The sequence below is a fragment of the Panthera leo genome, chromosome D3 (assembly GCF_018350215.1).
Source record: "Panthera leo isolate Ple1 chromosome D3, P.leo_Ple1_pat1.1, whole genome shotgun sequence".
Lineage (NCBI taxonomy): Eukaryota > Metazoa > Chordata > Mammalia > Carnivora > Felidae > Panthera > Panthera leo.
In genome coordinates, this window is record NC_056690.1 from 19,106,528 (window position 1) to 19,127,537 (window position 21,010).

The 21,010-nt window shown below is 45.2% G+C and overlaps 1 protein-coding gene across 4 annotated transcripts in view; it reads right to left on the reverse strand.

Moving 5' to 3' along the window:
• Positions 1 to 2,050: 2,050 nt before the first annotated feature.
• Positions 2,051 to 21,010, reverse strand: part of UPB1 (beta-ureidopropionase 1) — a 104,480-nt gene continuing 85,520 nt past the window's right edge. For 3 of the 4 annotated variants that reach the window (XM_042909591.1, XM_042909593.1, XM_042909592.1), the window contains exons 8-11: positions 18,390 to 18,471; positions 17,342 to 17,384; positions 15,916 to 16,070; positions 2,051 to 4,613 (exon numbers count right to left, since the gene is read on the reverse strand). In XM_042909591.1, the coding sequence (XP_042765525.1) occupies positions 4,467 to 4,613; positions 15,916 to 16,070; positions 17,342 to 17,384; positions 18,390 to 18,471 (427 nt within the window). In that variant the 3' untranslated portion in view covers positions 2,051 to 4,466. Of the gene's footprint in view, positions 4,614 to 13,243; positions 14,343 to 15,915; positions 16,071 to 17,341; positions 17,385 to 18,389; positions 18,472 to 21,010 lie in introns of those variants that run through there. The other variant, XM_042909594.1, reaches the window with a different exon arrangement.

Genomic DNA, 21,010 nt, shown 5'->3' on the forward strand with positions numbered 1-21,010 from the left:
TATCGCCTATTATAAAAGATTCGGGTTCTTCAAACTCAGAGTTCCTCTCCTGTAACAGAACCCACTGAAAGTGCAAGAGTCCCTGGCCCTGGGGCTTGGAAAATCTACAAGAAAATGCTGGTAGTCTGGCCACTGCTATTGCTATAATAAACTGTCCTTTGCTCCGATCCAGGAGTGTTGTCTTCTACTAGCATCCATGAAACTGTGACAGGCCAATTTGAAAATAAGGCCCTTCATGGTTCTTAAAAGTCCTGGCAACAAGGGGATGCTCACAAAGACGTGGTTTTCTGGAAGAAAAAGAATGAGGGCCTTGCAGGCCATTAATGGGAAGTCCATGAGAATCAGTAGCAAAACTTATTGACCAACTTGTGTGGTGATCAGGTGATTAATAGTCCTTCACTCTATTGCCTGTTAGTGAAGAAGAATTGGAGAGGGGCCTGTAGGCTTAGTCCCTGCAAGTAAGTTCAAGACAGTTACCTGGATGGTGCACTGGTCATTGTTAACTCTCCGTGGGCAGGAGGCATCCTGCATTATCTGGTGGTAGTAACAACTAGTAGTAAGTCCTCTTGTGGGTACGCAGATGGTTGTGACCCCTTCCTTTTTTTTAAGTTTACTTATTTTGCGCGCGCGCGAGAGAGAGCAAGCGAGCACATGTGATTGGGGGAGGAACAGAGAAAGAGAGAGAGAGAGAGAGAGAGAGAGAGAGAGAGAACCCCAAGCAGGCTCCTTGCTGTCAGCGCACAGCCTGACGTGGGGCTCAAACTCACAAACCACAAGATCATGCGTGACCTGAGCTGAAATCAAGAGTTAGACGCTCAACCAACTGAGCCACTCAGGCACCCCGGTTGTGATTCCTTTCAAACAACCGTTATAGAGATGCACATCTACACAGAGACTAGAGGATAGGGAATTCAAAACAGCTGTGGGAAGAAAGCAGGTGGATCATTGGAACCTCGGCTGGTTTGCTTGAGCAATGAGGGATTGGAGCACGTAGTGCTTGCCAAGGAGGAGTGGCACAGTTGGGCCCTCTATCCGCTCAGCCCTTCCTGCATTCTCTCATGCCAGCCTTAACCACACTAGGAGACCATGGTAAAAGTTCCTAGAGATTTTCTTGCAGTAGGTTCTGCCTGCCGAAAAAAAGCTTTGGCCCTCTCAGAGAGAGTCCCATGAGACAAATTCCTACAGAAAGCCATAGAAGAAGTACTGCCAAGTATTCGGGCTCTTACTGCCTCCAGTTGGGTTTGCAATGCAGATGAAGGTAGCTGACAAGAATGATAAACCCATCCAATGCTGGAATGCCGAAAGAATCAACTCAGAAAGGTTTCTGAGTAAGGGCACCCAGGCTGCTCAGTCAGTTAAGTGCCTGACTTAATTGATTTCGAATCAGGTTATGATATCACGGTTTGTGGGATCGAGCCCCAAGTCAGGTTCTGTGCTGACAGCTTGGAGCCTACTTGGGATTCTCTCTTTCCTTCTCTCTCTGCCCCTCCCTTAAGCTCTCTCTCTCAAAATAAATAAATAAACTTTAAAAAAAGGGTTTGGGGCACCTGGGTGGCTCTGTTGGTTGAGCGTCCAACTTTGGCTCACGTCATGATCTCACAGTTTGTGAGTTCGAGCCCCACGTTGGGCTAGGCACTCAAAGTGAGGGGCCTGGAACCTGTTTGGATTCTGTGTCTTCCTCTCTCTTTGCCACTCCCCCACTCTCGCTCTCACTCTTGCTGTCTCTCTCGAAAATAAACATATATATGTTAATAAACATGTTAAACAATGTATACATTGTTATATATATATATATATATATATATATATATATATATATATATATATATATGTTTCTGAGTCTATCTCCCTCACTCCCTCCTGGTCCACTCTCTCTCATAAAGCAGTTTGGATTGGGGGATTAATTTTAAAAAATTGTTTTAATGTTTATTTATTTTTGAGAGACAGAGAGCATGAGAAGGGGATGGGCAGAGAGAGGGGGAGACACAGAATCTGAAGCAGGCTCCAGGCTCTGAGCTGTCAGCACAGAGCCAGATGCGGGTCTCAAACCCACAAACCGCAAGATCATGACTCAAGCTGAAGTTGGACGCTTAACCAACTGAGCCACCCATGCGCCCTGGATTGGGGGATTTAAACTTGATGATTCCTGGGCATGTTGCTTCTTTCTTTTTCCTAAGAACAACTCCAGGCCAGCTTGTTTGGCATGTGTTCTAAAGTGACAGCCCAGTTGAAGGGAGGCCTAGGAATTCAAACTTGATTCTGGTTTAGCCGCTTGGATTCTCCTGTTGGACTGACATGGTCAGAGATCATAAGGACAATGACCACTTGGGTGAGTACATTGCCTGCCAAGACCCCCTATGGTGGCCCATGTGGGATGAAGTTGGGAAAATAACAGGTCTCTGTGCGTTTTATAAAAATGTTCTTGTTCCTCTTGCACCTGACCCTTCCAAACAAAGGCTAGGGGTTTGAGAAAGGGGTAACTGGGGAAAAAAAGGTGATGTTTTAGCTATTGGAATTTATACTGACTTTGGAGGAGGAATGGCAACTTTGGCACCTAGATAGGAAAGAGCTTAGATTTTACAAGCTAGGGAGGGAGAAGCATTAATCATTAATGATTCTTGTCTTTCATAATTGCCTCCGGAGCCTTCGTTATGAAATATGTATGCCCCGGTGTAACATTCCCAAACTTTTGCAAGCATGTTAAACATAACCGATTGCAGGGATTTGCCTTCTTCCCAACCAGATGGCTTTGACCACAGTTTGATCACCATTCCTATTAACCTTACCAGAAGGCTGTTGGAAACACAACACAGGGGATATAGCCCTGGCTCTTGCAATCTCCCAGGGGAAACAACTGCAATGCCACCAGCTGCCTTCCCAACCGCTGTCTCCATAGATCTCATTCAGCCATTCTATGGAGAAGACAAGTGTCACCCAGCTGGTGGCATGGGCAAACAGGAGAGATTGGACTGACTACACTCAGACAGTCCTTCCAAATACAAGGATTAGATTCAATTACTCAAGCTAACTGGGAAACCGAAGGCCTACCAACTGGTCAGGACGCCACAAGGAGAGATATCAACTTGCTCCTTGACTGATGTAGGTCCCACTTGGGGGACCTCAAAACTTGTGGAGAACACTTTCTTTCTGGGGACACCACGGGAGCTCTGATGACTGTACTTGTATGGAAGCCAGGCATTAACTAGCCAACTTCCCCCAAAACGGTGTCTTGCATCTTCATGCTGGTCATGGGCCATAATCCATGAAATCACTGCCAAGTCCAGTGTCATGAAGGTTTCTTCCTGTGTTTTCTTTTAAGAATTTTATAGGGTTAGCTGTTACATTTAGATCTTTGATCCATTCAATTGTTTAAGCAAATACCATTAATAGATTGGGTAGCCCACAGACAACTGTGAAGATCTCACTAAAATGAGGCTAGCCTCAATTACTCAGGGGAGCTTCCGGGACCAGTAACTGACTCGTTATTTATGTGTACTCTGTGGGCAGATATCCCCATGATGGTAGTCATCTGATTAGAAAAAGTGATGGAATATTTATCCTTGATTTTAGAAGAAGTGATCACTGTTACCACCTTGGCCCAGGAGGGCATTTCAGATCAGTATTAGGTCACTGGCTAGGTTGGTATAGATAATAATCTTGCCTAGATTTCTTCCTGTGGGCCAGGGTGGAGATTGGACAGTATCTAATATATCCTGCCATACCTGGATTAATGACCTAAGCCAAGTGGAAAGGTCAATATTTGAGAAAGCCACTTGGCTTTCTAAGGTAGACCTTCATGGTTCATGCAATTTGTCCAGGCTGTTGGGTTGAGGACCCTAGGAGGTAGGACTAAGGTTAATTTGCAGGTTGGGCTCATTCTCCTTGAAGTTCTATGGATAAAATTAATGAAATCCTATGAGACAAATGGAACTGATATGGTCCAGCCTCTGTCAGCCAAATTAATCAGAGTGACTGATAGAGTAGTACACTCATGGGGAAACTGCCAGAAGTCAAGATGATGCAGAAATGAGAAATGGACATTGCTAGAAGTTATTGCTGTAGGTCTCTCACTTTTCTCAAATTTTTGCAAGACTCATGAGCTAAAACCATGAACGCCTTTGTCTTGGACTGTGTTTTCCTGGACTGTGTTTTCAAGGACACTTGTAGAGCCAACAGCCTTAGCAGATAGAGCAAAGTCTCCCTCTGAAGCAAAATGCAGGTGTTCTTGCAACCTTGGTAGACAGAGATAGTGTCTGCCTTTAGAACAAGGGGCAGGCATATTTTACCTTCCAGTAAAAAAGATTAGAATTTTTTAAGCTCTTCTCTCTCTTTCCCTTTCTCTTCTTAATGCAACCCACTGCATGTGCAGGGATTGCTTGGCCCTCTTTTGTCTCGTCCTGGGGGAACTGGGGCTCGGGGAACTGCCATAACACAGTGCTGGTACTCTGGCTGCTGCTACTGCTGTACTAAAAACTCCTTTGCCTCTGAGGAGTGCTGTGTCTTCCGCTAGCATCCAAGAGACTGAGGTCGGCTAAGTTGTCAGCTTCCAAACAGGGTAAGAGCGCAGATTCTTCCCAGTTCTTGACAATATGTTCATGTTTCTTTAACCTATCCTAAAGGAAACAATAGAAATAAGACTAATTTAGCCATTAATATGCTGTTGGATTCAATTTACTAGTACAGTTGGCCCTTGAACAACACAGGTTTAAACTACACAGGCCCACTTATGTTTGGATTTTTTTTGGATATAGTACAGTATTGTGCATGTATTTTCCTGCTGATTTTCTTAATGACATCTTCTTTTCCTGGGGTGCCTGGGTGGTCAGTTGGTTAAGTATCCGACTTCAGCTCAGGTCAGGATGTCACAGTCTGTGAGTTTGAGCCCTGCATCGGGCTCTGTGCTGACAGCTCAGAGCCTGGAGCCTGCTTCAGATTCTGTGTCTCCCCCTCTCTCTGCCCCTCCCCTACTCATGTTCTCTCTCTTTCTCTCTCTCTCCTCTCTCACAAAAATAAACATTAAAAAATTTTTTAATATAAAAATTAAAAAATATAATATTTTCTTTTCCCTAGCTCACTTTAGTGTAAGAATATGGTATATAACACATGTAACATACGATATACGTGTTAGTCCATCATTTATGTTATTGGTAAGGCTTCTGGTAAGAGTAGGCTATTAATTTTGGGGAGTCAAAGGTTATACATTGGATTTTTGAGTGTGTAGGGGGTCAGCACCCTTAACCCTTGCATTATTCAAGGGTCAACTGTACTTTGTTGAGGATTTTTGCATCAGTATGCATAGAGGATATTCCTCTGTAGTTTTGTTTTCTTGTAGTGTCTTTTTTTGGCTTTGATGTCAACATAATGTTGGCGTCAATGAGTTAAGAAGTGCTTCCTTCAGTGGCGCCTGGGTGGCTCAGTCAGCTGAGCGCCTGACTCTTGGTTTCAGCTCAGGTCATGATCTCGTGGTTTGTGGGTTTGAGCCCCACGTTGGCTCTGTGCTAATGGTATGAAGACTGCTTGGGATTCTTTCTCTCCCTCTCTCTCTGCCCCTCCAACCCCGCCCCCGTCTCTCAAAAATAAAAAAATAAATACTAAAAAAAAAAGAAGCAGATAAAGAAGACGTGGTATTTTATACACACACACACACACACACACACACACACACACACATACACACACACACACACAATGGAGTATTACTCAGCAATCAAAAAGAATGAAATCTTGCCATTTGCAACTATGGATGCAACTAGAGGGTATTATGCTAAGCGGAATTAGTCAGAGAAAGACAAATATCATATGACTTCACGCATATGAGGACTTTAATACACAGAACAGAGGAACACAAGGGAAGGGAAGCAAAAATAATATAAAAACAGGGAGAGGGACAAAACATAAGAGACTCTTAAATATGGAGAACAAATAGAGGGTTGCTGGAGGGATCATGGGACGGGGGATGGGCTAAATGGGTAAGGGGAATTAAAGAATCTACTCCTGAAATCATTGTTGCACTATATGCTAACTTGGATGTAAATTTAAAAAATAAAAAATAAAAAAAAAAAAGAGGAAGCATTCCTTCCTCTTCAGTTTTTTGGAAGAACTTGAGAAATATTGGTGTTGGTTCTTTATTTTCATTTATTTAATTTTTTAAAAGTTTGTTTGTTTGTCTTAGTAATCTCTACACTCAATGTGGGGCTGGAACTCATGACCCCGAGATCAAGAGTTGCATGTTCTTCCGATGGAGCCAGCCAGGTGCCTCGATGTTAGTTCTTCTTTAAATGTTTGGTAGAATTCACCAGTGAAGCCACCAGGACCAGTGCCTTCCTTTGGTAGGAATGCTTTGATTACTCATTAAATCTCCTTACTAGTTATAGGTCTATCTGGATTTTTTATTTCTTCATGATTTAGTCTTGGTAGTTTTGTGTTTCTAGGAATTTGTCCATTTCATCTAGGTTGTCCAATTTGTTGGCAGACAATTGTGTTGGTTTGCAAATGTGGCAACTCCCTGGGTGAAATCTGAAACTGGCCCCCATAAGTGGAAGGCAAGGAGAGAACAAAGAAAGATGCAGACCTCTCCAGATTGGTAGGTAGTAGGGTTTTTGTTTTTGTTCTTTTTTTGAGAGAGAGAGAGGGCACAAGTGAGTGAGGGGCAGAGAGAGAGAGAGAATCCCATGAAGGGCAGAGAGAGAGAGAGAGAGAGAATCAGAGCTCACCCAAAGTGGGGCTTGTGTTTACCTGAAGCAGTGCTCGAGCTCTCCTGATGCAGGACTTGAACTCACAAACCATGAGATCATAACCTGAGATGAAGTCAGATTCCTAATCGACTGAGCCACCCAGGAGCCGTGAGGTAGGTGGCAGTTTTAAAGCAAGGCCACTTACATACGAGGTTCGTGTCAAGTGGTCGCAAGACAAGTAGATCTCTGCATATGCCCACCAGAATCTTAAGAGTTTACATAGAGACCTTAATGGGGTTCAGTCACATAGGCTGCTCAGATGGCCTTAATAATACATTACTTTCTCAAGGGCCAAGATGGCTAAGCAGCATGGAAGTTCTTGGCTTCTCTCTGCCCTGAAATGCAGCTAGATCAGCACCAAACCATTTTGCACACCTAGAAAATTGACCTGAGGATTAACACAACAATCTGCATAACTTGAGCCATAGAACTTGGCAGGTACACAGTGTGGAGAGGTGAACTGGGGGAGAGAGAAGCCACTGAGGGTAGGAGGCTGTTTTTGCAGAGAGAGGACAGAGAAAGGGTGAAGAGTGCAGGAAAAGTAGCTGGAGAGAAAGAGAAAGAGAGGAAACACAAGGGACTGAACAAGAAAACTGTTCCCCAAAACCATTGACAGGGAGAAAGGAGAGAGTTTCAATACCATTAGGTCTCTATAAACAGGAGAGTGCAGAGTCAGAATTCCAGAACTCAATACCTGGTGGTGCTCTGGTGGGGAGGAAGGGCGAATCCCCAGGAGCAGGCAGAGAGGTCTGAGGGGTCCATGGGCCACACAGGGAGAAGAAGTTCCCCTGCTTGGAGGGTGTTTGGTAGAGGATATATGACCTCCCTACAGGCAAAGGTCCCACCAGACCCCAGAGAACAGCCGCATTTGCTGGTGTTGGAACAAAGAGATGCCAGGGTGTGGTGAAACCTGGAGCGGGCTGTGTGTTGTGATTTGCCATAATCTCTGAACTGCTGCCACTGCACAATCACCTGAATGCTACAGGGGGCTACAGACCAGGAGAACTACAGGCCAATTTCCCTAATGAACATGTATACAAAAATTCTCAGCAAGATGCTAGCCAACTGGATCCAACAATACATTAAAAGAATTATTCACTATGATCAAGTGGGATTTATACCTGGGATGCAGGGCTGGTTCAATATCCACAAATCAATCAATGTGATTCATCACATTAATAAAAGAAATTATAAGAATCACATTATCCTCTCAATAGATGCAGAGAAAGCATTTGACAAAATGCTTTCAAGAAAGTAGGGATAGAAGGATCATATCTCAAGATCATAAAATCTGTATACGAAAGACCCACAGCTAATATCATCCTCAATGGGGAAAAACTGAGAGCTTTCCCCCTAAGGTCAGGAACACAACAAGGATGTCCACTCTCACCACTGTTATTCAACATAGTGTTGCAAGTCCTAGCCTCAGCAATCAGACAACACAAAGAAATAAAAGGCATCCAAATCAGTAAGGAAGAAGTCAAACCTTCACTCTTTGCAGGCGACACAATACTGTATATGGAAAACCTAAAAGATTCCACCAAAAAACTGCAGAACTGATCCATGAATTCAGCTAAGTCACAGGATATAAAATCAATTCACAGAAATCAGTTGCATTTCTATACACCAATAATGAAGCAGAAGAAAGAGAAATTAAGGAATTGATCCCATTTACAACTGTACTAAAACCCATAAAATACCTAGGAATAAACCCAACCAAAGAGGTAAAAAATCTATACACTGAAAACTATAGAAAACTTATGAAAGAAATTGAAGAAGACACACAAAAAATGGAAAAATATTCCATGCTCATGGGTTGGAAGAACAAATATTGTTAAAATGTCGATACTACCCAAACCAATCAACACATTCGGTGCAATCCCTATCAGAACAACACCAGCATTCTTCACAGAGCTGGAACAAACAATCCTAAAATTTGTATGGAACCAGAAAAGACCCTGAATAGTCAGAGCAATCCTGAAAAAGAAAACCAAAGCTGGAGGCATCAGAATTCTGGACTTTGAGATGTATTACAAAATTGTAATCATCCAGACAGTGTGGTACTGGCACACAAACAGACACACATAGATCAATGGAACAGAATAGAGAACCCAGAAATGGACCCACAAACGTATGACCAACTAATATTTGACAAAGTAGGAAAGAATATCCAATGGAAAAAAGACAATCTCTTCAGCAAATGGTGTTGGGAAAAATGGACAGCGACATGCAGAAGAATGAACCTGGACCACTTTCTTACACCATAGTCAAAAATAAACTCAAAATGGATGAAAGACCTAAACATAAGACAAGAAGCCATCAAAATTCTAGAGGAGAAAGCAGGCAAAAACTTCTTTGACCTTGGCTGCAGCAACTTCTTACTCAACACGTCTCTGGAGGCAAGGGAAACAAAAGCAAATGTGAACTATTGGGATCTCATCAAAATAAAAAGTTTCTGCACAGCGAAGGAAACAATCAGCAAAACTAAAAGGCAACTGACAGAATGGGAGAAGATATTTGCAAATGACATATTAGATAAAGGGTTAGGGTTCAAAAATCTATAAAGACCTTATCAAACTCCACACCCAAAACACAAATAATCCAGTGAAGAAATGGGCAAAAGACATGAATAGACACTTTTCCAAAGAAGACATCCAGATGGCTAACAGACACATGAAAAAATGCTCAATGTCACTCATCATCAGGGAAATACAAATCAAAACCACAATGAGATACCACCTCATACCTGTCAGAATGGCTAACATTAACAACTCAGGCAACAACAGACGTTGGCAAGTGTGCGGAGAAAGAGGAACACTTTTGCACTGCTGGTGGGAATGCAAACAGGTGCAGCCACTCTGGAAAACAGTATGGAGGTTCCTCAAAAAATTAAAAATAGAACTACCATATGCCCCAGCAATTGCACTACTAGGTATTTATCCAAGGGATGCAATACAGGTATGCTGTTTGGAAGGGGCACATGCACCCCCAATGTTTATAGCAGCACTATATATATATATACAATGAAATAATACTCGGCAATCAAAAAGAATGAAATCTTGCCATTGGCTACAGCGTGGATGGAACTAGAGTGTATTATGCTAAGCAAAATTAGAGAAAGACAAATATCATATGACTTCACTCATATATGGAATTTAAGATACAAAACGGATGAACATAAGGGAAGGGAAGCAAAAATAATATAAAAACAGAGAGGGGACAAAACATAAAAGACTCTTAAATACAGAGAACAAACCAAGCATTGCTGGAGGGGAGGGTGGGGGGATGGGCTAAATGGGTGATGGGCATTAAGAAGGACACTTTTTGGGATGAGCACTGGCTGTTCTATATAAGGGATGAATCACTGGATTCTACTCCTGAAACCGTTATTGCACTATATGCTAACTACCTTGGATGTAAATTTAAATAAATAAATAAATAAATAAATAAATAAATAAAAATTTTTTAAAATAAACATTCAAAACCCCTCCCCCCAAATAAATAAATAAATTATGCATGACTCATTAAAAAAGAAAGAAAGCTCCACAAGAATAGGTATCTTGCCCATCTTGTTCATCTTTGTCTCTGTGGGTCATATTAGTTCGTTTTACAATGTTAGAATCTTAATAAATATTTGCCAATTGACTAGAAAAAAAATTACTCTCTCAAGCTGTATCATTGAAGTAGCTCCTAGTGTGGAGCTAAGAGTGGGCAGAATGTACATTCTAGTGGGCAGAGGAGGGGAAGGGGCCTCTGATTGCCTGGGTCCAGTCCATGAGTCAACCAGCAGTCATATGCTCTTGATGACCTCCTCTAACAAACTGTTCATAGTACTCTCTTATAACCCTTTTTATTTCTGTACAATCAGTAGTAATGTCCCCACTTTCATTTCTGATTTTAGTAATTTGAGTCTTCTCTTTTTTTCTTAGTCAATCAAGCTAAGGCTTTGTCAGTTTTGTTGATTTTTTTCAAGAATCAACTTTTGGCTTCATTGGTAGTCTCTATTGTTTTTTCTATTCTCTATTTTATTTCTCTCTGCTCTAATCTTAAATATTCCTTCTCTATGGTTATCTTGGGTTTAGTTTGCTCTTCTTTTTCTAGTTCCTTAAGGTATAAAATTCGGTTGTTGATTTGAAATCCTCTTCTTAATTTTTATTTTATTTATTTATTTTAAAAAATTTTAAGTTTATTTATTTTGAGAGAGAGAGAGAGAGAGAGATAGCAGAGAGAGGGAGAGACAGAGGGAGAGAGAGAGAATCCCAAACAGGCTCCACACCATCAGCACAGAGCTTAATGCGGGGCTCAAACTCACAAACTGTGAGATCATGACCTGAGCTGTAATCAAGAGTCAGACACTTAACCAACTGAACCACCCAGGTGCCCCTATTTTATTTTTTTAAAAGTAAACTCTATGCCCAATGTGGTGCTTGAACTCACAACCCTGAGATCAAGAGTCACATGCTCTACGGACTGAGCCAGACAGGCACCCCCCTTCTCTTTTAATGTAAGTGTTTACAGCTATAAATTTCCCTGTCGCCCTGCTTTCATTGCATACTATAAGTTTTGGTGTTTTGGTTTTGTTTTCATTTGTTTCAAAACATTTCCTAATTTCCTTTGTGATTTTTTTTTGATCCATTGGGTATTCAAGAACATGTGGTTTAATTTTCACATATTTCTGAATTTTCCTTTTGCTACTTATTTCTAGTTTAATTCCATTGTGATTGAAAAAGAGACTTCATATGATTTCAATCTTTTAAAATTTATTATGACTTGTTTTGTGGCCTAAAATGTGGTCTATCCTGGAGAATGTCTTTGCCTTTTTTCCTGTTGGACACGCTGTGGCTTGGCACCACTCTCCCCTGATACTCCAGATTCTAGCAATAAAGCCATGGGCTATCAGGAATGTTGTCTGAAGAGCTAGGGAGACCCCAGAAAGCCTTAATTAAGCCCAGTCACCTCTCATCTTAGAGGTGAGAAAACCAAGGCTCAGAGTGTCAGAAGCCTTCACCCATCCACCACAGGCCCTGTACACAGAACCACTGCAACTTCTCTCCCGTGGTATCAGCAATGATCACATAGAAACAAAAACTTCTACCCTAGGTTTCAGCCAACAAATGTTTGCTGAGTATCTAAATGTTCCAGGCATGAGTTAAACCCTTAAATGACTCCATGTGTGCAGGGCCCATCTACCCTAAGGCAGGCTTGAACATTTTGATTCTAGGCAGTGAGAGGTGTGGATAATCAAATCCTTTCTGGTGTATTAGAGCCTATTTCATAAATACACCAACTTGTCATCTCAGCTGGCTTCTGTATTTGGTTGACTACACACTCCTTTTAGAAATCACAGGCATAGCGTTTCTGGACACTGAAGGCCAAACAGAAAAGCTCACTGCATTGCAGGGCTGGATTCTATGGAAAAGTAAGTACAAAGGGGGCTTTTATGTGAAGGGAAAAGCCTGCAGCTCAGAGAGGTTAAGGGGGTTAACACAGAGGTATGGCTGGATAGTTGCAACTGGTTTTCTCACCCCATGCGGCTGTCCAGGAGCACTCCAGCCCTGACATGGGTTGATTCATGCAATTCAGCTGCTAGGCCAGGGAAGGAATGAGGCTACCTTCTCTGACTGGGCACAGTAAGGGTAGAACCAGAGGACCCCACTCCCACTTTCAACACTGTGGCTGGCTATGGAGGTTTGAGACTTCACAGGTGGGACTCTTGCTGTGTGGTGCAAGGTCACATAGGCTCCCTGACCCATCTAGTCTTTCTCTCACCACTGTCCTGTCATATAAAGCAGGAGAGGGGATATGGTCCTACTTTACAGATGTGGAAACCAAGGTGCAGAGAAGTGGAAATCTGCTATGTAAAGTCAGGCAGTCAGTGCTCAATCAGAGAAGCAGAATCAGCAGGGGATACAGATATATTTATATATATAGGAGACACAAATGTACATATGTATGTGTGTACATATATAAGCATGTATGCATATATATATATATAAAGATATAAAGAGATTTAGTGCAAGGAATTGCCTTATACTTGCAATTGATGGGGGCTGGTCAGCCAAGCCTAAAATCCACAGATGGGACAGGCCACCAGGAATGGCAGACTGGGACTCTTGCGTGCAGGCTGATGTCCTGTTCTTTCTTTCTTTTTTTTTTTTTAAAGTCATATGGGCTTTTTTTTTTTTTAAATTTATTTATTTTTGAGACAGAGAGAGAGCATGAATGGGGGAGGGGCAGAGAGAGAGGGAGACACAGAATCAGAAGCAGGCTCCAGGCTCTGAGCTATTAGCCCAGAGCCCGACGCAGGGCTCGAACTCACAGACCGCGAGATCGTGACCTGAGCTGAAGTCGGATGCTTAACCGACTGAGCCACCCAGGCGTCCCTGTCCTGTTCTTTCTATACATCTCTATTGCTACATCATACCATGGACTAACCATTGCCCTCTTTACTACTGGAAATAGAGTCATTAGTGTCTTTAAATCAACCAAATTAGAGAAGAATTCCAGGAAACCTAGCACCAATGCAGAAAACTCGTCCTGAAGATTCTGTTCCTCTAGAACCACTTCTAGTACCAGAATCTATATCAGTAAGGGTCCAACCAAAGAAGCAGAAACAGTCGCATATATATTTAAAGAGATTTATTGCAAGGCATTGACTTAAGTGATTGTGGGGGCTGGACAGACAAGTCTGAAATCTGTAGGGCAGGCCACCAGGAAGGACAAACTGGAACTCAAACAGGCCTGGGAAGGAAGCTGCTGTCCACAGGCAGAATTTCTTTTTCACTGGGGAAGCCTCAGCTCTCTTCTGAAGGCCTTTTGACTGACTGAATCAGGCCTATCAGGATTATCTAGGATAATCTCACTTGCTTAGTTAACTGGTCACAGACTTTAATGACGTCGACAAAATACCTTCACAGCAACACCCAGATTAGCGTCTGATTGAATATCTGGAGACTGCAGCCTGGCCAAGTGGACACATCTAATGACCGTCTCCCCTGCCCACAACCACCCGGTAATTCAAGGACTCTGGATCAGCCTCGGCTTTTCCCTTGGACATACACTCCCACCCTTACACTCAGGTTGCTGACAGTCTAAACAGAGGAGGTGAGGAACCTTAGGACTGGGGCATCCCATGTGTTTAAATGCAAGTCAACCTGCACAAGCAGTGCGTGGAATTTTTAAAAATTATGTAAAATGCATATAACACAGAATTAGCCATTTTAAAGTATACAATTCAATGGCATTTAGTACATTCATGTACATTTAGTACATTTAGTACATTAGAGGTATAACCATCACCTCTGTGTAGCCCCAAAACATTTCATTACCCAGGAAGGAAACCTCATATTCATTAAGCAGTCACTCTTCAATCTACCCTCCCTGCCTGGGCATTTTAAAACCAATCTGTACAGCAATGTTATCAGGGCATCATGAGGGAGAACTTGAAAGTGTAAAAGCCTGCTGTACTTGATGAGCTGTTAGGGGCAGAGGTCCCCTCCTTGGTAGGCAGGGACTGACATCCAGCTACTCTTTCACAATATTGGGGCTGTAGTTGGGTTTGATGGCTTCGGCAAGTTCCCGAGCATACATCTCATATCTGCCCGTCATCTGAAAGCAAAACACAGGCAGAAATTCTTGTTTCATAAACGTCCCTCATTTACTCACCACCACCTCTAGCCACCAGAGGGCAGCCATGGGACAGAAATTTGTTAGGAAGGCCCGTTGAGGGGATAGTTTCAGACTATGTAACACAGAGAAACAACCCCTGTGTGACCTCTCGGCACTGATTCCGGTGCTATAGCTAAGATGACAGATGACAGAGGACTCACACACTCCAGCCCCTCCTGCTGGAAGACCTCTGTGATCTGTTATCCGGAAGGTGTGGCCTGCCCCAAGGCAGAAGGGAAGAGGGCTGTCCTTCCGTCTTACAGAACCCCAGAAGAACAGCCCACAGCCCAGAGAGGGGAGTGACTTGCTCCAGGTCCCCAGACGGCAGTGAAGTTTGCAGGTATTTGCACCCTGGTGCACCCTCCCGGCTCTGGTCTGGGAGAGAATGGGGGCAGGGCTAGAGAATCTACCCAGCATCTCCTCCCTCTCTCCTCCCCAAAGTCCCAGTAGGAGCTCAAGCCCATCACCATAGTTTGGGAGGGCTTTTGCATTCAAAAAGTTACTGATGAGGAAACATTCTGTTTATTGTGTGGAATACAGCATTAATCTGAGCTTCCCAGGAAGAGGAGAGACCTTCCCAGGAAAGAGGAGATGTTCATGTGGGCCTTGTTTGTCTTGTTTGTCTGATGCGGATCTGAGACTCAGGGAACATGCCCAAGGACCCATGCTCAGGTAAATGGAGGGGAGCTGGTTCTTCCCACAGAAGCTGGGCAAAGTCATTCAGCTGTGAGGACATTCATTTGTATGTATTCATTGGCGTGGGTTCTGAGTTGATAGAATACTGTTGGACACTAATGCAGCAAACTCCATCTGCATCCAGGATGAGACAGTATATTCCAGGGGGGTCCGGGTCCTGGGCCATGGCTGCCATGGAATGGCTCCCCATTCCAGGAAGGCGGGCACTTATGCTCCTCCCATAACCCCTGGTGTCACGCAAGTTAGGTCTCAAAGGCCACTTGAGACCTTGCAGTAAAGCCTTCTGTTTTACAAATGGGCATACTAAGGCCCAGGAGCAGAAAGGGCTTGCTTAAAGTGACTGGGAAAGGTGGGGAGGAGGGGGCAAACAGCTGTGATAAGATGCCATTTCTTTGCATGACCCATTTCCCTCTACCATCAAGGCCTAGACCATGGGGCCGGGCCACAGGCAGAGCCAGACACCCACATTTATCTTGTGATAAGTACAAATGCCTGGAAAGGAAAAAAAGGATTAGAGAAGCCAATCCACTCTATTCTCCAGACAAATGAAATTGAGATTAATTTGTTTGAAGGCGCCCAGATTCTAAATCAGACAAGAGGAGAATTTATTAGGGTCTGCTGCCTGGGCCTTACTTGATGCAGTGGTTCCTCCCTCACACACCAGCTCTGGGAGGAAGAAACCTGCCCCTCCACTCAGCTTGGAGTCTCATCTGGCTGTTCTGGAGAGCAAACCCAGCGGCTGTAGTTTCTAGCCCTGAGAGCAGGATGGGGGCTCAAGAAGAGGAGCAGGGCAAGATCAGGGGACTCGGGGACCCACCTTGAAGTTCCAGATGTCATTCACCTGCCGGCAGAGGTTCAGGTCAAGCTCGGCAACCAGCAGCCCGTCCCGATTGCGGGAGAGACCAGGGGTGCGGCTGCTGTCCGGGCCTGCCACGTAGCTCGAGCCATAAAAGTAGCCGAAGTCCTGGTGAGCTTTGAAGGAGCAAAAGAAAGAACCTGTGAGCTTGTGCAGGCACATAGTGGATTCTTCAGAGAGACAGGCACATTGAGTGACATCCTAAACAAAGGGTCAGTGCCACCCTCCCCAGCATCTGCCAAATGCTGAGGCCCAAGTCCCTGAGTCCCTCCTCAGGCCTGAGGTCAAGGAAGTTTTTCCAAAAGTCAACTTCACAGCCCTCACCTCTGCCCCTGGGAACATTCTTAAAGGTCACCCTTGTAGAAGTATTAGCCCTTACTCCCAACATTAGCCACCCACAGCCCAAAGGAGTCACATGGCTCTGTAGGGCTTCCTGTGTGACCTGCTTCCTGTGGTGGCCCAACAACGTGAGCTGGAAGCTCTGCCCTCACTTGCCTTGCCAGCTCTGTCTACTGTACCCACCTCCTTCCATACCTCGGTCCCCTCACAAGTGGGCTAATAGCCACCCCACAGGCATGTAAGGAGTAGGTGGGCACAGTGCAGGGCCCAGCAGGGGCTTGGACACAGTAGATTCCCAGCAGACTTCATTTCCCTGCCTCTTCTGTGACTCTGACTGCAGAGAGCTACCTGGGATTGGAGACTCTGGAAGTCTGGGGCCTCAAATGAGGGGATCTGGAACCCTTTCAGGAAGTGCTTTTCTGGGAAACAGACCTGCTCCATCCCCTCTGCCTTATCAGGGGATACCCTGAGGTAGTTCCTCCTTGGTGGGCGCTTCCCTCCCACATTTCCAGCCAGAGAGGTGGGACCAGGGGGTGGGGAATCCTAGTAGAGGTGAGGTGGTACCTGCCCTCAGATCAAAACAAGCTGTGGATTCTAGGAACCCAAGACAATCCATGCCAGTGTTCTGGGACAGCTGTGCAGCTTGGGGTGGGGGATGGTAGCAGATGAACAAGGACAAAGGAAGAGAGGGAAGGAGATGTGTAGGGTGGATAAAGCACCCCGTCTTTCAGGGAGCTCACAAAGGGCTCCCCCATATCTTCTGGGCCCATCTTATACCAATCCTGGGGGAGGGGTAGAGTCCAATCCAATGCCATTCAATTCCCATCTGGGGAATGATGTGGTCACAAGCCCAGGACTGCCTATCCAAACGTAGCCATGGTCAGGCTGCCCCCACACTGTGGGCCATAAAGATGAGAGCAGTGCACGCCTCCGACAACATGCCACATGTGCAGACAAGGCCTGTGGCACAGACCCTGTGGCAGACAGAGAATGGGACAGCGAGGCCCACCCCTCAATTGCAGCCACCATGGAAATTCACAGAACATACCTTTCTTCCCATCTCCAGAGGTAAATTCATTCGGGAAGTGCTCCTGTGAAATAAAACCAAGGTAAGGTAAACCTATAGGTGGCACTACCACCGCATCCACCACAAAGTCGGGCTGAGGAGGCGTTTTTGTGAACAGTTAAAGCCAGAAGGAATGGCCTGTAGTCACTGGGCAATCAACAAGTGCTTATTAAACGTCCCTGCTAAGTAGCCAGCATTGGGCCAACACAGGCGGCCGGCGGGGAATTTGACAGGCAAGGTAAAAACTCAGACTTCATCTCTGGGGAGTTTATAATCTCCTGGGAGGGGGGAAAAAAAAAAAAAGATGCTTTGCAGAGTGGTTCTCAGGGCTGTGGAAGGCATCTGAGGTGTATCCGCCTGAGAAATAAGCCCCAGCTTGGGGTCTATGAAGGGAGTAAGGGGGTGTCCACACGTGGTTTTCAATATCTTCCCTAAAGCCTAATGGAAACTGCATATCAAGCTGTGATGGGGTTACACAGGCTAATTAAAACACTGAGTTTGTTCATGTTGCCAGAAACGTAGAAACCTCGGTTATCTCAGACTGAGCAGATGCTCTGATTAGATTTTGGCATCCGATTAATAAGAATAGGAAGGAGATTATTACGTAATAAACGCATTGTGTTTTTGTAGTCAGGGTCATTCAGTGCATGGGGTCAATGGGGAAAAACACGAAACTGGATACGTGGTGGGGATAGGGTGACAGCCATTCAAAACGGTTTCAGCTAAAAACCAAAACGGACAAAAACAGAAGACGGACATAGGAATATCTTTAAAAGTAACAGACCAAGCCAGTCTACCCCCTTTCGGGACCCTAGCATTTATGGCCTTCACACAGAGGGAGCAGGGAGAAGAGGTGTGACATGTCCCCACCAGGGCCAGCAGACAGTTGCTTCCCCTTGTGGACTCTGCTGGCCGAAGAGGCCGGGTCCCCTCTCGGCAGGTAGCCTTCCTAGCAGCTTATCACTCTGTCCCCTCCCCAGCACACCTGGTTAACCAAACCTGAGAGACCAGCCAGACCTCAGGGACTTACCTGGCCCACACGGTTGATAGCACAGGTGAAGCAGTGATTTGCAATGGCTGCGTTTCTGGCCTCGATTGGCCACAGGGACTCACTGTGAGAGAGAAACAAGAGGAACCATGTGGCTGACTTTCCAGCCAGACTGGGAGGGTGCTTGGTCCTGAGTGACAGCCAGGCTGTCGGCCTTCTCAGGTCCGCAGTGGGGATGGCCAGGGAGACTGTTTGTGGCTGTGGGTGACCCCAAACCCACAAGCAGGCCAGCTTGTCCCTTGCTCAAGCCCAAGCAGCCTTTTGGGGAGGGGCTGCTGCAGGACAAAGCAGCCCTGAGCCTCAGTTTCCTTTTCTGAAACTTCCTTAAAGGAATATTGTAAAGACTGACCACACATGCAAAGCTTCTAGAGGGGGCTGCGTGGCAGAAGCCCTGTGACTAGCTCTCTCTCCTTCCCTCCTCCTGGGTCGGGTGAGGAACTCACATTCTGTGCTGGGCAGAGCCTCACCTGGCAAATGTAAGAAGGGAGCTCAAGACTCAGACTGCTGCACTAATCCCGACCCTGCTCTGTTGCCTTGCAAAGCAGTCTCTAGAGAGGGGGTACTTCAGGCCAAGCAAACAGAGTAAACCTGCAAGGAATTGGGGTAACTGGAAGGGGTAGATTCTGTAGCAGGTGTCACCTCCCCTGAGCCTGTCCACATTTCCCAGTGCCTTCCTGTTTTCCTCTTCTGAACCCTGAGACTCTAAGCAGGGGATCCCTGGTTCTCTTACTGGCCCAGGAAGGAGGCACCATACAGGTACAGCTGAGCTGTGGGCCTTCTTCAGTCCAGTATTCACAAAGGTAGGACATGGTGGAAAACCTTGCCCCAATTGAAGACCCTGTCCTCCAGCCCACCAATGACAATGTGCCATGGAATCCAGTGGGCCTTCTTGTCACTCTGTTGTCTGAGGAACAACATCATTAAGATTCTGGATTGACAGGTGTAATGCCCACTTAGAAACACTGAGTGACTGAGAGCAAAATGCCCTGGAATCTTCCTTCCTGTCAGCATGCACCTGGTTTAAACTGGGAGTAGGTGGAGGGAGTGGGTGCTTGTCACAAGCCTAATTCTCGGGAGGTTTCACGAGTCTGTAAAAAAAAAAAAATCACAGGCTTGATTGAGAGGACTCATTTTGCTGCTTCCCTGCCCCCCACCCCCCAGGTGCTAAGCCAAGCTGACAAAACTTTTAAGAAAGGATTTTTATAGAAACACACCCGTAAATGACATTTTCAGGAATTAAATAGACAGTTGCAGGGTGAGTGCCAGAAAACATCTTTCTTGCAATTCTCCTGGGAGGGTGCACTGTGTAGGACTCAAACCCACAGCTGGCAATAAAACTTTGGCTCTCAAAGCAAGCAAGGGAAAGAAGATGGAGGCTCGTGAGAACCCAGGGTATGCGGGAATCATGGAGAGCCCGATGGGGGTATGGGGACATCTGCCTTATTCCCAGTCACAGTGTGACAAAGACATGCATTGAAGAGATGGAACAGCGACTCTCCTACTGACACACATACATGGCCACATGGGTCAGGATGACTCAGGTCATCAAAAAACACTTCAAGTCTATCGTGTGCTTATAACTGTGGGACCCTAAAATGAGTGAGGACACCCCACCAATCCACAGAGCATGTGTGTATGGGAGGGGGGACATGCCAGTGAAGGAATGGATGGTTCCAGAAGCCATTGCTTGCGTGCAGCTGGTGGGGATTTGCCCAGCCCGGTGCTGAAAAAACACTCACCATCAATTCCATAAACACTCATTTATCATTTTAAGAAAATCACCCAGAATCCCACCATCCTTATAAACCATCTGTTGTAATTTTTCCACACTCCATACCCATTCTTGGCAAAAGAGGTTTACAGAGTTCTGACCATAGCCTGAAAACATCTTTGCTCACAGGCTTTTGTCATGATGTTGCATTATCTTCATAATGACTTTTTAGTGACTGTGCAATAACAAGGAAGAGACGGGCCGAAATTTACCTAAGTCTGACATTTCTCTCACCTCTGGCTTCAGCCTCTTCCTCCTTTTTTAGGTACTCTGTCAGGTAAAGTTCTAGGCGTATTATCTGGTCAAGGGTGTGAACATTTTAGGAGCTCATGAAACATACCGCTTTCCAAAGGACGTGTTACCGTTTTAACTGTCAGCCTCACCATACCCTTGAAAGGCATGAGTTGGATGACTGTTGGTTGAGGAAGGGAAATCAATAATTTTTAATAAGCCTAATAGACTGCTGGAGACATAAATAGTTATGTGCATATTACATTGGGGTGCTTCTGTTTGCTTAATTGGGGATAATAAAAGCTCAACAGAATAAGGTCAGGGAGCTGGCCATCCGAGTCTGAGGCCACAGCTTTGCCTGCCCTGGCCCAAGAGCCGGTATAGGCACTGATGCTCAGTGAATTGGCTTCAGGTTCCTCAAGGGACCCTTGCAGGTAGATGATGCTTGCTGAATGTCTTACACATGGCCAACAGGAGGGGGCTGCTCCAGGGGGTGGCCCAGAGGTTCTGCCCAGGTCTGGATGCTGGATGACCAGTAGTTTACCCTATGTCACAACTGCCTTGGACTCTGTCATAGTAACTAAGCTGCCATGAGGCCCCA